Source organism: Cyprinodon tularosa, unplaced genomic scaffold (genome assembly GCF_016077235.1).
Source record: "Cyprinodon tularosa strain WSP-4 unplaced genomic scaffold, ASM1607723v1 ctg200, whole genome shotgun sequence".
Classification (NCBI taxonomy): Eukaryota; Metazoa; Chordata; class Actinopteri; order Cyprinodontiformes; family Cyprinodontidae; genus Cyprinodon; species Cyprinodon tularosa.
The window spans coordinates 453,566-470,752 of NW_024038735.1; the positions used below are offsets into that span (position 1 = coordinate 453,566).

The following is a 17,187-nucleotide window of genomic DNA, read 5'->3' on the forward strand; positions in this document are numbered from 1 at the left end:
GAATAATTTATGAACAGTTTAGTTTGTGTATTCAACCCGTTGCCCATAGGAAGATGTTACTTGGATAAGTGTGTGGATAAGTGTTTAAGTGCGTCTCAGCAGAATGGATTTAGTCATTGGATAATATCTTTCATTCCTTGTGAGACGGCATTAAAAGTCAGCTGAGTACAAAACAGAGAGCAAAACAACAAAGTGACAAGAAGAGCGGGACAAAATGTAGAACAAATAATGTATATAATTCTATTAAAATGTCTGTATCTGTATAATGGGTCTGTTTTATGTGTTGTCTTCTCAATTCAGGGGGCCCCATTACTGTCTGTGCCTAGGGCCCCAAATTTTTTACATCCGCCCCTGCTTCCAATCTAACATTTAAATCGTATTATACAATTAGAAAGTTAGAAAATTAGAAGTTTTCTAATCATACATTAAAGAGGAATTATAAATTGTACAAATTAATCCATCATTAGATACTGCAATTTGAAAATGTATTTTAAAATCATATTTCTAAATTTTGATTTAAAAACAATCCAAAAATCTTATTTTAGATATCTTTCCTAGTAATCACACATTTGAAAATATAGTTCTTTATTGCATTTCATTTTAATTTTTCACCTCAAATATATTTTACATTTTATCTACATTTTCTTTTTACTTGACGCTCTCCGTTGGCCTTTTCTGTGACCCTTCAGGCCCCCAAAGCGCAGTGAAAACCAGCTGAACCAATAACTGTTGCCTCTCAGATGTAACAAGCTCACTTTAGTTAAACTGTAACACTTGTCGGTTTATGAAATGAACAATAATCTCCATTTAGAAATAGGATTTGAAAAAATATTTTCAAATTGCACTATTCAATAATGTATTGATAAATACAATTAACATTTCCTCTTTAAAAGTTCTATTGAAAATGTGCAATTAGAAAATCATTTTTAATTGGTTTTCCAATGGTATGATTTAAAATAAATTAGAAATAGGCTGTTTTTTTTTTCTATTTTAAGTGAATCTCAATGTTCTCAATAGGTCGGTTGCATTAAATTATTTAATAAATCAGGTGCAAACCATCTTTTTTTGTATATCATCCTGGTTCGTATAGACCCCTTACAAGATATTCAACTTTTTTTTTGCAATATTTTGGAAATGAAGGAAGTGAATTCTACAAATCCGTTTAAATTAGGTTTTAAATGGCAAGTTCTGATAAAAATAAGGAGGAAATAAAGCAATGATTGAGAAGCTGGCTTATTCCAAATACAGCAAAATGGTAGCCGTTATTCCTTCTTCTTCCATGGGGTCAAAAGTAAGACACAATCCAGCATAGAAATGAACTCTGGATTGCTCTACTGAGTCCAGTCAGCATTTAGTCTCTCTGTTATTATTATTATGCAATAAAAACAGACGGATTATGTCAGAAAATTGGGTGAAAAGCCCAACAAAATGGGAGTTCCACAAATGTACCAAAAGAATGAAGCTCTCCAAAATACAAACCAATATATTTGAAGGTGTGTACATTTTCCTTCATTATTTCCTTGAGCTGCACTTTAACACAGCAGGATAGTGTTGTTCCTAATAGCTTCTTAGTGCCAGATATGTCAGGAAGTGTGATCGGTATCATAATCCAGTTAATCCAATGGGTAAAGACTCTTAAATCAAATGTGCTTCAGTGGTCGCCATTATAAGTGCTGTCCGATTAGTGCTGTTTGTAAGGAAAGAAGTTGGAAAAGGAGCCTGTATGCTTCCTATCAGAGCCTCTAACTGGTACAAAGTTGATTCTGGAAGCTTTTCTTTCTATTTGACATTTTTCCTATTTGTGTATTGATCATAAACTGACAACCAAAACACATTAAATCATTAATCACATCTATATACCTACATTAAAGTTGGGAAAAAAAATGTGTGCTTTTTTTTTTTTTAGAACTAGTTTGTGTATTGTGGAGTTTTATGAAATCAAAGACAAAGGGCTTTTTAAACAGTTTAATGTGTATTTATTCAATGCAATTCAGTTCATTTCTATAGCGCCAATTCACAACACATGTCATCTCAAGGCACTTTACAGTTCAACCAGATCATCCAGTCAGATTGATTCAAAGTTTTCTATATAAGGAAAACCAGTTGATTGCATCGACTCATTGAATCTAAGGCAATCCCTCACACTAAGCATGCTTGTAGCGACAGTAGAGAGGAAAAACTCTGTTTTAATAGGAAGAAACCTCCAGCAGAACCAGGTTCAGTGCGAGCGGCCATCTGCTGAGGCCCACTGGGGTTAAAAGAGACAGAAGCAGAGATACAAAAGGCAGCTGTAAAAGGAAACACACAGCCAGGCAGACCAGCTCCCATGTCAGAGGATAAAGAGAGCACATCCAGTTAGTCAAAGTCAGAGAAACAGGACTACACTGGAAAACAGGACGATCTCAAACATCTATAAACAAAGGTGTTGATGGCAGCACAGCTGATATTTCTCTCCAGGATGGAGTCATTTATTTATGCCGAACCATAAATTATTATTTAGCTCATGTTCATTTATTAGCAAGGGCCTTAATAAATTCTGTATTTGAGGATTTAACTTGAGCTCTTTAATTGTCCTGTTGGTACAATGTGGTTAGATATAATGGGTGCATACTGTTCTGATATTAGTTGTTAGCGACCCCTCACTTGCCTGGCCCCCCCATGAAAACTTCCTGGCTCCGACTCTGGAAATAGGTTCTAAAAAAGAAAAGAAACTCTGAAAAGAGTCATTTTTATAAAAATATGGTTCAAATTATTTAACTGTTCGATTATAACAACAGAGGGAGCCAAAGTGTTATGTATAACTTCACCTCATTCAGGTGGCAGGTTTCTAAAATTTAGATATACATGTGTATGATGAATTCAAATGCTTAATAGTGCAGATTTAATAGAAAACCACAAAAAACATAAATTTGGTTGATAAAAATAAGAAACAAATTACATTAGTCCTAGTTATAAGCTTTGACAACATTATTAAATGCAACATTTTAGTATACTCAGTGATAAAAGTCAGTGTACTTTATATTGGAAATAATTTGAAATAGAAATTTAAAATCCACTGAAGTAAATTTACTTCCCCTTATGGATATACAAGGTATGTTAAATGGTATTTTGTTCTTCGCTTTTATGTTTTAAATGTGATGCAAGTACTTTATGTTTGCAAGAAACATACATTTACATACATATTAGGCTTCAGATGTATACATTTTAGATATCTGTGGTAATATAAGTAAGATCAATGCCAATCATGATGGACTAGAGCTCACTGGTTATTTCGGAATTTGTAGTATGGTGTGTTCCTGCCTTTTGGAGCAAGTTTTCAAAGTTTAAAGAGCAGAATGAGGCATTAAGAAAGAAAGTTGGTGCAGTTTGTGCATCTAGAAATGGATTTAAAGTGGACTCAAAAACATCTGAAATCAGATATTAAGAATCCCATACCAGCTGTAACAGTATGATGCTGGAATGATTTATTTACTTATAGTTTTACCTTAAATAAAAAAAAAATGACATAAAACTTAGTAGTAAATCTACGATAAAGAAATGAAAAATTCCAGATGATTAAATCCCAAATTTTCATCTTACAGCTACTCCCTTTTTCATCATTCACTATCACACTGGAAAACGATCTAGAAATAAGTAAAAATGTCTTAAATTAAGTGTATTTACCCTTAATTTGAGTAGGTAAATTAGATAGTTTGCCAATGGAATGAGTATTTGACTCTTAAAATAAGATATTTAGATAAAATGCACTTGAAATAAAATGATGCAATTGTGTTTTTCTTATTTTGACTGCAAATTGTCTTGTTCCACTGGCAAAATGTATCTTTCACCTTCTCAATTCAAGGACAAATGCACTTATTTTAAGAAAAAACGACTTATCTAGATGTAGATTTTTCCAGTGCAGTCTCTTGGAAAAGCTGTGATTATTTCCAATTAAAAGGTGATTTGTCCTCTTTAGGTGAGAGGACAGTGGAGGTGTTCGAGTATGTAAGGAGAAAATGGAGCAGATCAACAAAACAGATCCGTGTGCTGCCACCTTAGTTCTGACGCTGCGTCGGTCGGTTGTGGTACGATTACTTGGGGAGTGTTGGCTTAGCGGTTAGAGCAGCGTGCTTGTGTTCTAAGAAAGTTGTAAGTTGTTTGATCCCCACAGCGTGCACTCTGGGTCTCTGAGCATGACCCTTAACCCCACACTGCTCCCTGGGCACCACACCATGGCAGCCCACTGCTCCCCAATGAGATGGGTAGGAATGGGTAGGAAATCTAGGTCTTGATTCATGGAATGAGATCCTGGATACAAAGAGCCACATTGAGCTTTCTGCAATACTTAACAACTACATAAAGCAAAGCGCAACTACACTAAGGAAAACACAATTACATTAACCTACCGGAAAGGGTAGTTACCAGTGGTAAACATGAGACGTCGCTGATTGCATAGATATCCATAATAAAGGCTAGATGTCTCGTCCGCGCTGCTGGCCAATGGGGGTCGACGTCCGCACGTGGCGGCCATCTTACCACAGGCAGCTCGCTCATTCGTAGCATTGTGTTTCAATGGGGCATGTACTGAAATAACCATAACTTCCTCAATTGTCTAACTATTCTCAAACTGTTTGGTTTGTTAAACAAAAGTCAGACATGTAGTTGTGATACTGCGCACTTAGGAATAATTATAACCATGGAATTTCATATGAAAAGAACATTGAATAGAACATACAGGTGCAATAAATATACACATGCACAAGGTATTTATGTTAAATCAATATATGCTATTAAAACTCAGTGTACAGAATGGCAACCATATATATATGGTCCCAGAAATATATATATATATATATACATATATATAATGTATATATACAATATATATATAATATATATATATATAATATATATATACAATATATATATGTATATAATGTATATATACAATATATATATAATGTATATATACAATATATATAAATATAATATATATATATTGTATATATATATAAAATATATATATATATATATATAATATAAATAATATATATATATTGTATATCTATATATTGTACATCTAGTTCCTACGCATCACTTCAATATTGTTCTCTTCCTTTTCTTCCTTTGGTTTTATTTTACTTTCTGCTGTTTTGTTTTCTGTGGTATCTTATTGCTTGTACTTTTTAGCTCCCTGTTTTTAATGTTTTTATCTGCCTGTATAGTGTCCTTGGGTGTTGTGATAAGGCGCTTTCAAATAAAATGTATTATTATTATTATTATATAAAATATATATATATATATATATATATATATATATTATAATACATATATATATATATAAACACTTTTATTTGAGTGTGATTAATTATTTCACAGTCCTAATTTATTTATATTTACATAAATACTTTTATAATATAAATATTACTGTTATAATAAATTTGAAATACTGACAAAAAAGGCTTATTGTGTGGCAACCTCTTGGTGTAGAAGCATAATCCAGGTTTCAAATTAAAGGTTGCACTGTGAAGTTTCATGTAGACTATTCGGATTATATATCAGTAATTACACAAAAGTTCCTATTTTTAAACCATTATAAAAGTGAAATTTATTTGCTATTAAAATTGGTACAATAGTCCCCTTCACAAGTATATATAGATGTAGCATGTTGAAATCCCCACCTACACTACTGTGATGGTATACACATGGAAGACAGAGATGAAAAAATGACCCAAAAAACATAGCTTGGTTAATGCCCTTTGAAAAGGACGGTTTTATTGTGTTTCTGTCGCATGTTGTTGCTCTGTAAGCCAAGGTTGGTTATTTTGGCAATGTGGTGCAGCCTTAACTTAAAAAACAAGGACACGACCAATGTTAACAGCGTATGGTGGTGGCTGTCTATGCCATACTGCGTTTCTCCGATGTGCTCTCCAAGCACAAACACATCCTCTGACCCTATCCTCTTCCGTACAATGTACACGACCTCTAGCACTTTGATGGGCTGTGATCGTCTGGTACATGAGGTCTGACGAAGAACCCACTCTGCTGCCCTGACTACCATCACTGTGCCTTCTGATGGAATCACAAGACCTCCATTGTTTTTTAACTTCAGCAGGTGGTAGCTCTGGTCCTTGATGGCAGATGCAGCATCTGTTACCAAGCTGGCACGGCAGACATCACAGGACAGCTTTTTCAGAGCCCGTCGCACAACAAATCCTGAAATAAGAGTTGTATTATTAAAATAATTTATAATAACCATGGGGAAATTAAGGGAACATTTATCTTTTTGGGCCATTGGGATATTGATTTCCCTCAGGTTTTGACTATTGGCAATCTTGTAATACTATTAAGTCATAGCCCCGCTGTTCCTGTGTACCAGAGCCTGTATTGTACATACATCCACTAATTAACTAACGATTATCCCAAAAACCAATCATAATTTCATATCTTACATGTGAAAGGTGATCCCACTGGCACTCGTTTTGACACTACGGCGATTGGAGCATCCGTAGGCTGCACAAAAGTCTGGCATCTTCCTATTAATAGACCCAGCAAATTCCTGTAACATAATGTAAGATGTTTTGACAAACCAAATCGATTGGAAATCATGCATTAATCATGTATAAATTCTGCCTCTTCCACTGATGCAAAGTTGCTGGTTAACGTTAGCAGCTAGCTAAACTGTAACGTTAGCTGCTAACTTACTAACTTTAGGTCTCACTTCGCAGCTTCTTGTTATTAGTCAGCTAACGTTAGGCTAATAATGAAAATCCAACAACACTCAGATTATTGTTATTAGCCAACTAATAGCTACAACCACATCCACAAAGATTGTAATTTACACTAAAGATTAATTGTCATACAATCGTTATTGATAACTTGCGCAAGTAACCGTGATGCACAACTATGCTGCACGATCAAGTCATTTTTCGACAAGAAAATCTGCAATTTCGACATGTTCAAGCATCAAGAATTATAGCCACGTTCATAACGTTTGTAAGAAACCAAACTGTTTGTAAATCCGTCAAGAATTCAATGAGATAAGAGTATTTGTGTTCGTGCTGATCACTCACCTTACATTAAGTACCACAGAGCACAACAGAAAGCCTGCCTGTGGTAAGATGGCCGCCCGGTGATGACGTTTGAGACTCCGCCGTAAGACATCTAGCCTTTATTATGGATATCTATGATTATGGATATCTATGGCTGATTGAAAGACGGCGCCATTTGACCCTTGAACTGGAAGTTGCGTCGTCTGAACAGTCCAGCTTCTTTTAAGTGTGTCTTCAGTGTACGCAAACTAACTGAAATTTCGTGATTAGTCTTGAGCATATCCAGTATCACCTCGTACGTATGCCCTGATTCAAAATATTCCTGGATAACGGCAGCTATGTTTGGGGCGCCGACAATATCCATGTTTTCAAAAGCCGCAGCGGGCAGAATTACTTCCGGTTCAAGGGTCAAACGGCGCCGTCGTCCAATCAGCGATGTCTCATGTTTCCCACTGGTACCTACCTTTTCCGGTAGGTTAATGTAATTGTGATTTCCTTAGGCCCCGCCCACACGAAGTCAAACCCTGGCCTAAACGCACAAATTTTTCACCAAACCAGCCTCTCATCCATACGAAGCCGGCGTTTAGGGGGTCTGTTAACAATCTTTTTTTATTAAGCCTTCAGAGTGGGAAGATTTTGGAACGCCGTTTTCGCGTTTCCATCTTTAAGCTCTAACCGCATTTTTTTTCTTACACGCATGCGTCATAGCATCGCCTCTAAGCACGCATGCGCGACACAGTATCACAACAACAATGGCGCCGTACTGTGTTGAATGGTTGCTGCTCATGCTACTCACCCTGCTGTCGGGCTTACAACAGAATCTTCTTCTTCTGGAATATCTCCAGGAAGAACAGAGCAATATTGACGACATAGTTCATCACCTCAATTTGACTGAACCACGAAAATGGACCCGCAGGGCAACCATGTATAAATATTAGTGGGCATTCCCAACATTTCGTTGCCTGTTTTTGACTATTTTTGCTTTGGCACCACAGCGCCACTTACAGGCCTGGCATACATTTTGCAGCGTTTTCACGCATTCCTGTGGACGATCACATTTATTTTACGTCTCCGTCTTTACGACAAACGTTCTGGAAAATATTAGCGTTTCGTGTTCGTTTTGACTTCGTGTGGACGGGGCCTTAATGTTGTTGCGCTTTTAGATTTTTAGTTGCAGTTTGCACTTCAGGGCCACTTTAGGTTTTGGCTCTCTCTCCATAATATAGATAAGTTTTAATAAAAGCAGAGGAAAATGTATTTTCAACTCCAATTACTGATTTCATTACATTGAAATGAAGCAATCTTGTGCATTTGTTGTTCCTTTTTTAAACTGTACATGGATCGAGGGCACCAGAAACCCCTCGAGTACAAGCTGTAGCTCTGTTAGCATAGCATCAAGAACAAATAACACAGAAACATAACAATTAGAAACTCCGATGTTTATTTAACATGATATAAAACAGATGGGATATGAACATTTGCAAATCAAATCTGTATGTACGTACGTACCTATATAGTGGGTATATATTCCCATCCGATGCACAATGTACATTATATACACAGTAAACCTCTCATAGTTACACTTTATACACACGCAAAAATATCTTCAGTTGACAAAGGCTTCTTTTTTTTATTGCTTTTTTTTTTTAAACATGCATTTTTTTTAGATCCAGGGCTTTTAATCAACATATCCTAAAATAATACCAAACTCTGAAATTTTTGTCCATCTCTCAATTTAAATATATATATTTCAGATAGAGGGAACAAAGAGCGACGTAAGTCTGAACATTCAAATATGTATATTTATTGGCAGCGATGTGTCACTGACTGGAAACATGGAAAATGTACAAATATTTTCAGTCTGTCTAGATTAAAGTTGCTCCATTATTATATCTGTTGATTATAGATCTGTTTATAACTCATCCGTATAGACGAGCGTTCTTCACCATAAATTGATAAATATAACTAGTTAGCTAAATGTCAGCGTCTGAAAAGCAATCTGAATTAAATACTAGATTAAATTTAACTAAAAAAATATGCAGAAGCATCTTAAAACCTTAAAAAAATATGTTGAAATGCAAGTGGCAAACACGGCCTACAAACATTCTGCTACAAGCTAAACGACTCAACAGAGTTCAGGCTGCAGCCTCCCAAATATACAGATGTACGTCGGCCTGTATTGCAACAACTAAATAAAACTGCAGTTAGAGTAAAAAACAAACAGAGGTCTGCAGCGGTCAATGGTAAAAACAAGGCGAGTTTCATTTCAAAGTGGGGCAATGAAAGTAGAAATGTCACCAAAGGTTGGCATAGAAGCTTTAGATGTCACAGTGAGTAAACAGAAGTCCGTAGCTAAAGGCTGCCTGACGGGATGAGGAGGCAGTTCCACTTTCTGAGGGTCAAGGCCTTGTGCCGATCTCCAGGAAGAAGATCCTCAGGAGGTGTTCTATGCCTTCCTAGTTATTTCCTTCATGTGTAGGTCTTTACTGAGGCCAGAGCCTGTGCTGGAGGGCAACACATGGAGGGAAAAATTACTTTCAAACAGCAGCTAGATTTTACAGTCCACCGAGAAACGCACAATGCTTTGCAAAAGTTATTCCTCACCTACTAATATTTTGAAGTATTACAACCGTAATTTTTAAAATTCTTTTTATTGGGATTTTGTGCAATAGACAAAAACAATGTAAGGCAAGGTTTTAGGTCCCTGTCACACCTTGCCGATTTAGACAGCGTCTCAGAATCTTCTGAAATCTTCCATCACACTCACCTTCTCGCTCACTCTATGATGGGGATGAGGTCTGGAGGAGAAGTTGGTCATAGGTTTTGGATAAGCTTGTCACCCCGACTTATGAGTAACTTACACTTAACGTATGACAACGATTAAACAACTTACCTGTAACAGGTACAGGGTTTATACAGGGATGAGTGACTCTAATTTAATGCTTTTTAGTGCTCTTAGAAGTAGTTTTTAACAAGCACCCATGACTCTCTTATTTATATATATATATTAGGGGTGGAACGGTTCACAAAATCCACGGTTCGGTTCACGGTTTCGTGGTCACGGTTTTCGGTTCGGTATATGTTTATTGTTACACCGAAAAAAAATAAAAAAGTATAAAAATTAATGAAAAATAAAAATTTATGAAATTAATGAAAAAAATCCCCCAAAAATAATTAATTGTAATTATTTTTAATGATTCGCGGAAACCATGGATCATTTCCGCATGTTTTGCTGCTTTGAATTGAATCATCTGGCGCATGCCCTCTACGATCTCCAAGGAACTCAGAGCGGAGCGGACGGGAGCCACAGCGGAGGCTGCAGGCTTTGCTTTGAGCAGCCGGTCTGGAGCGCAGAGGGGCGGAGCGCTGATGGACTATGAGGGATTTCGGGGTTAGCCTGACATGTTGGTCATGTTGCTGTTAGAATAAACAAAACGTGTTGCACAATGCTTGCACACTGTTGCACTTTTATCCCCAACTTTCTTTCCGCCGTCATCGTAGGTCACTCTAAATGCAAAGTGGTCCCATACAGCAGACCTATAAAGTGCTGCTGGCGCGTCTTCCAACTCCTGTTCTTCCCCACTCGCCATACCCACACAATTCTCCACAACAACTGATTTTTTTCTGCTACACCCGGCTCCGCTGCTCCGCTTCTTCTTCTTCTTGTTTACTACTGGTGGTTGGCTTTGGTCGCAGTACCGCCACCTTCTGCTCTGGAGTGTAAACGCTTCGCCTATGAGAAAAAGGAGCAGCGCATGAACCGAACGCAACACACGCGAACCGAACCGAGACAGTCGAACCGAACGGTTCGGACGGTTTTCATAAACCGTCCCATCCCTAATATATATATATAAAAAATCAGATCTGACTTATTCAGACTGGCATGAAAGGATCAGATCCAGGTGGCAAATGGGCAAAGAAATCGGATTTGTATCACTTCGGGCAGCAGTGTGAACGTTGCCTAAGAAGTTCAAAGTGTTTGATATTGTTTTATGACCCTAACTCTGGGTTAGCCTTCTGCCCTGTCTGTTTTTTTTCTTTGGTCTTCATGGTGCCATTTATCCAGTGATGTTCTCTAACAAAGGAAGCTACACACGGATAGACTATCTAATTATTAGGCGGCTTTACAGGATACTTTTTTTTTAGGATTCAACAACCTTTAACTTTATTTTTATTTTAGTCTTATCACAGAAAATCCCAATGAAAGACATGTTTTTTATAGTGTAACAGGTTTAGTTGTTTATATATTAGTTCATATGAGGAGTAACACAAAGTCATACCATGCTAATGCAGTGATGTGATGTGAAAAACAAAACAAAACAAAAAAGTTCTGGAATGCAACAGAATATTTCAAAGCACCTAATGATTGTTTCCTTCATCAAAGCAGGATTTAAGCTCTCAGAGGCCAAAATAAATAAATAATAATTTCACAGCAGCATGATTATGAACAAAACAGGATGATGAAGGACCTTACTGGTGCCACTACACACACATGAAGTGAGAGCCATCAGTGAGCTGAGGGGGTGTGTTGGGAGACTGTGGGGGTGAGGAAGAAGACGACAGGCTTTTCACTGCAATTAAAAAAAGCATCATGTTGAACACACAGGCACAGACAAATGATTAAAAAATTAAAAAAATATCCATAACCAATTACTAAAAAGCCAAAGTGCAAAATTAAAAACTAAAGACAATTAAATTAATAAGGAAATTAAAAGAGGGTGTGAGAAGAAATTAATTACTAAGCACATAAAGGATGGAAGCAGTCAGTTTGTCTCCAAGAACTTCCTCCCACCAGTTTGTGTCCTATAGACCGTGCATCTCTTTAATGTAATCCCCCACCATCTCTCTGTGCTGTCCCTGCAGATGTACCTGCTACCAGCTTGCTGCGTTTGGAGGCCTCTGCTGCCAGCTCGTAGGAGATATTAATCATCTTCTCCTTTTCTTGAACAGTAACCTCCTCTTCATTTACGTCCTCTGGGCTTAAAGCTAAACTGGGTAGCACATTCGCCATGCTGGGTAAAAACACACACAAATGGTTTCATTAGAACACGCCGCAACATTTGTATGTAGAGGGATGTGAAAAATTATTTGCATCCTGACGGATTTCTTATTTTGGGGCTTTTTGTGACTGCAGCGTTATAGATTGTTTGTTTTATTTGATGATTTTGCAGCAATTGTGTCTTTTATTAACAATTACGAGGAATTAAAATTCTGGATGGACATTTCTAGGGCAAATTGACTCTGTTAATGGGGCGCCCACCTTACCACAAGCCCTGAGTGTGCCTTATTTTCAAATCAGAGATAGAAATAAATAATAAATATGAACACACATTTCTATTTTCTTAAGTGATGCTTCTTCCAGGCCTTTAGATGTGGCCATGGTGGTTTGGTTTGGATAGTTTCTCTGTGGAAACAAGCAGTCACAAACTGCTCAAGAGCAGAAATCTTGTTTCCAAAGTCGTCTTTGAAGCAGCAAAACAGCCTTTTAAAGAAAAAGTCCGGTCATATTCAAACTTCTGAAAGTACTTTAAATATGAACTTATTACATACTGCTCAATGAGTGTTTTTAATTAGGAGTACTTTTCATTTGAATGTGCTTTACTGGAAGCATCCATGTTTGTTAAAGAACACTACTGCCACCTACTGGTTTGTGACGTCACAGTGCGGTGTCATTTTGTGAAATGTCACTTTGTACACACAGAGTGTATACAAAAAAAAAATAGTTCAATACAGCTCTCAAGACATTTCCATTTTTAAAGTGCAGCAGTGATAAAATTTTAATATAAGACTGGTATATGATGATCAAGTCCCAGTTCTGTATCTGGTGTTTGTCACAACGCGCTATTATCCAAGTCATCTTGAAAACATTCTTCTTCCAAATGTTGGCTACATATTACGGGTTTTTTCTCTGGCCAGAAGTTCGATGGCAAATCCTCCCTCTTCAAGTTGGCGATCTAACGACCAACCCGTCCGTGGAGGATCAGGAATCAGAAAGGTGGAATAACTCTTTTTTTTCCACTTTCACCCGATGTATTCCAGCATCCAGCTGCCATGCACGTGGGCATTGTTAGTTTCACTATAGCTCTGGTGAATTTCAATGGTGAAGTCCTCTGGAAATCTTCAATAATTGTTGTTGATTGCAGATGTGTCTAGTAGTTCCCATTGATTTAGCTTGGAAAGCGGGGAGAATGGCGCTAGGCTTACCGCACCGTGACGTCACTGCTGGAAGATGGCAGGAGGGAGGGGTTACTATATTTGGGCAAAAATGGCCGCTCCCAGACTCTGTGATCGTGACGAAAATTATTGTTATGTTTTTTTATTGCTTAACGCTAAATTCATTAAATCAGTGCAAACATATAAATTTTAGGTACAGATAATTATCCATTGATTATTCCTGGCTGACCAGACTTCTTCTTTAAAAAGTTTTACAATTGCCTCATTTTGCTCTAATCAGGAGGATCATCGAGCTGCACTGTATCCTCAACAGACTATTGCAGGCCTTAAACCGAGGCCTGCAATAGTGACCTGAGTCATAAACAGACTTTTCCACTAGATTGAATGTGCTGAAGAAGGCGAGGCAAGTTTATATTTAACAGGACTGTTAAATGATGAAAAGAAGGGAGGGTTCATTATTGATACATGTTCTGTTCGTGGATAATAACTCACTGTTGTTCACTAGAGTATCAGATATTTAGCAACGACTTTGTAAATCTTCACAGACAGCAAGACGTGTTTGTTTCCAACCTTCTCTTCCTTTTAAACTCATACGGAAGCGGCTGTTCCAACTGTTACAGTTTACGTGAGTGAATAAAGTGAATGTGATTGGTCGTTCATCAAAGCGGCGGGATTGTTGTGACGGAAGGTTCGCAAGCTGTTTGGTTGTGGCTGGTTTGTCGGAAGCATCTTGCTAACCAGTTAGCAACTTAGTGCTAATAGGTTCCCAATGGGAAATTCCATTGGGACCAAGTAGCACTAAATTGGTGACTTAGAAACGACGCTGTCAAGGAACGCTATGGACAGCGGAAACATGCAAGAGGAGGAGAGTTTAGTGTCGGAGGTCGTGGATGAGTCTCCTCCGTCATCCATTTTTTATTTAGAGGAGGAAAGCGAGGACGAAGATGTTGTGGAAGAGGACGCCAGGGCGGCAGAAGCTTGGTTTGGTGTAGAAGGCTTCCAGCCGTACATGTTTGAGCCCTTGCCTCGCAACGCTGCCAGTTCTGTTAGCTCTACCCCTGCCAAAGGTGAAATGATTCTGATTTCTTTTTTCAACCGTTGCGTATATTAGCTGCGACATATGAATCAAGATGCTATGACAGAAAAAATTTGATTGACAGACGACTGTTGATATATGATTGGCCGAATTTAGGTGTTCAGGCTGACGTAGAACTAACTGGTCTGCAGAAGAAAAAAACAGATGTTAAGACAGAATTTTTTTTTAAATAGAAATTTTCTAAATTTTGGGACAATATCGTCTGATAAAGAATACATTTATATACATGTTTAAGCCAAAATGATTTGACATTTCAATATAACTTCCCTACGACTTCAATAAAGGCAAAACATGTTGCTCTGTAAAAATGTTGTTCGCTGTCACATTTTTGTGACTTAACCAACGTTTTTTAATCAGTGTTGGGGATGACATTTTCATTGTTAATGAAAACTGCTTATTTAATAAGATTATTTTTGTGAAAATGGTTTGAACAAGTAAAAGTAAAAATAAATTAAAAGTCAACGAAATCTGAAAGAGGGAAAATACTTTTATAAACACAATCCATAACTTGTCTGAGATGTCTAAATTCATGGATATAATCCGCTGAGTAATAATATTTAGCTGCTGCAGCTCTATGTTCAGGATGGTTTTATTATTAAATGCCTGCACAGGAAAGTCCAGGATATTACAAATAGTATCTTTTTTTTATTTTTTTATCTGTGCATATTTACCTGTTTTTTGCTATTAGGGCTTTAATACGGTCCACTTTCCGTCGCTTGTCAGCCTCCTGTTCAGGACTCAGAGGTTCCTCAGGGTCTGATTCAATGTAACGCTCAGGAATAAGCACTTTATCAGGCACAGAAAGCTGGGAAATGGAAACAAGCGCACATTAAAGATTCTATATAAACAAATAAAGAAACAAAAATGGTACATTGAAAGATACAAAAACAGATTAAAATCCTAAAAAAATCCCACAGTTTTGATGATTTAGATTAATCATATACAGAAGTGAAGACGTTCCTGCGCTGACATATACATGTGGTGAATGTAGTGATAAAAACTATGCAACATTAAACAAAGATTACTCCAAAGCGGTCTTTGCCCCAGGATGTCGATCCATGTGTTGCTGGAAGTTACCTCTCGATCCAGGTTGAAATGATCATCCTGAGAGGACTCTTTGAGACGGGCTATCTCCTCCGCAGGGGTCTCCTGGTCCCTCACCAGGTCCTGGTGTCTGAGTGAGGCCTCCAGCTCCTGAATATCACTGCTCATCACCTCATCCCTTCGCCTAATATGGGCCTAAAGGTATAAAAACACACAAAAATGGCAAAATAGAAAAATCAGTAAGAGAGATATGAAGGAGCCAATATTCTCTATAGCCTGTTTAATCAATGGATCAAAGGGAGAAAAATCTGACTATTTTTTTGTATTTTTTGTTAAATGAAACAAAGCTAAGAAGTTTTGGGTACTACTTTGAACCCAATAAAAAGTTTTAGTCATCAGGCTCCTCTCCTGTGGAACCAACTACCAGTTTTAGTCCGTGAGGCAGACACCCTGTCTACTTTTAAGGCTAGGCTTAAAACTTTCCTTTTTGATAAAGCTTCTAGTTAGAGTGGCTCAGGTTATCCTGAGCTATCTCTATAGTTCTGCTGCTATAGGCTTAGACTGCTGGAGGACATAGGGACCCTTTTTTCACCGTTCTATCTCTATTCTCCCACTCTGCAGAATCTGTTAGTTCAATCTCTAACGTTCTGCTCTCTCTGCTTTTTCTCATAGTAGCTTCATCTGGTCTGTTCCTGTTTGGCTGTGACTCCATCCTGGAGAGAAATATCAGCTGTGCTGCTGCCATCAACACCTTTGTTTATAGATGTAGGAGATTAGCCTGTTTTCCAGTGTAGTCCTGTTTCTCTGACTGTGACTGGCTGGATGTGCTCTCTTCATCCTCTGACATGGGAGCTGGCTCGGAGCTCGTCTGCCTGGCTGTGTGTTTCCTGGACTGGGCCGCCTTTTACAGCTGCTTTTTGTATCTCTGCTTCTCTCTCCTTGAACCCCAGTCGGCCTCAGCAGATGGCCGCTCACACTGAGCCTGGTTCTGCTGGGGATTTCCTCCTGTTAAAGGGGAGTTTTTCCTCTCCACTGTCACTACAAGCATGCTTAGTGTGAGGGAATGCTGAGTCAATGAGTCGATGCAATCAACTGGTTTTCCTTGGATAGAAAACTTTGAATCAATTTGACTGGATGATCTGGTTGAACTGTAAAGTGCCTTGAGATGACATGTGTTGTGAATTAGCGCTATAGAACTAAACTGAATAGATTTGATCCTGTTAGGAACACATGTACTCATTCAGAGCATCCGTCCCTATCACACAACACTGAAAACATTTCCCCACCAGGTGTTAAATTGATTGATAAAAATGATAACTGGAATCTTAAAATTGGAATGAGAGAGCTTTGAATCATTTTTGGATCAGAGGCTGTTTACGGAGGGGTCATTAAATACCTTCATGCTATGGAAATGATTGAAGGAGTGACTGCGGGCGGGTGTGTTCTCCAGGCTGCCTCCCCGGAAGCTCAGTGATTTCTTCTTCTCCCTGAGGGTGCCTTGCCGGTGGCGGCGAATCCTCTCCATCTGCTCCTCCACGCTCATGCGGGGCCGGCTGCCATCCACAGCACACAGCTGCTGCTCCACGGCACTGTGTGGACGTTCCTGGCCAGAGATGAAAACAAAGTCATTCTTTATTTGAGCAGGAAAGTTACAACAAAGAAAAGAAAAATACTATTATGTAGTAGGGCTGGGCGATATGAAGAAAATCTAATGTCAGGATATATTTGGGCTATATACACGACATATATATCACAAAAACAAATAGATTGCAAAAAATTGCACTGATAAACTAATTCAAACTAGGGATGCACGATATAATCGGCCCCCTATCGGTATCGGCC

The 17,187-nt window shown here is 38.0% G+C and overlaps 1 protein-coding gene across 17 annotated transcripts in view; it reads right to left on the minus strand.

Moving 5' to 3' along the window:
- Nucleotides 1-8,455: 8,455 nt before the first annotated feature.
- The window catches only part of LOC119783237 (pleckstrin homology domain-containing family A member 5-like), a 186,914-nt gene continuing 178,182 nt past the window's right edge, over nt 8,456-17,187 (minus strand). For 10 of the 17 annotated variants that reach the window (XM_038284647.1, XM_038284645.1, XM_038284646.1 and 7 more), the window contains 6 exons: nt 16,742-16,948; nt 15,379-15,540; nt 14,973-15,106; nt 11,901-12,043; nt 11,524-11,602; nt 8,456-9,535 (listed from right to left, as the gene is read on the minus strand). In XM_038284647.1, coding sequence (XP_038140575.1) covers nt 9,478-9,535; nt 11,524-11,602; nt 11,901-12,043; nt 14,973-15,106; nt 15,379-15,540; nt 16,742-16,948 — 783 coding nt within the window. In that variant the 3' untranslated portion in view covers nt 8,456-9,477. Of the gene's footprint in view, nt 9,536-11,500; nt 11,603-11,900; nt 12,044-14,972; nt 15,107-15,378; nt 15,541-16,741; nt 16,949-17,187 lie in introns of all 17 variants that reach the window. The other 7 variants (XM_038284651.1, XM_038284635.1, XM_038284633.1 and 4 more) reach the window with 6 other exon arrangements.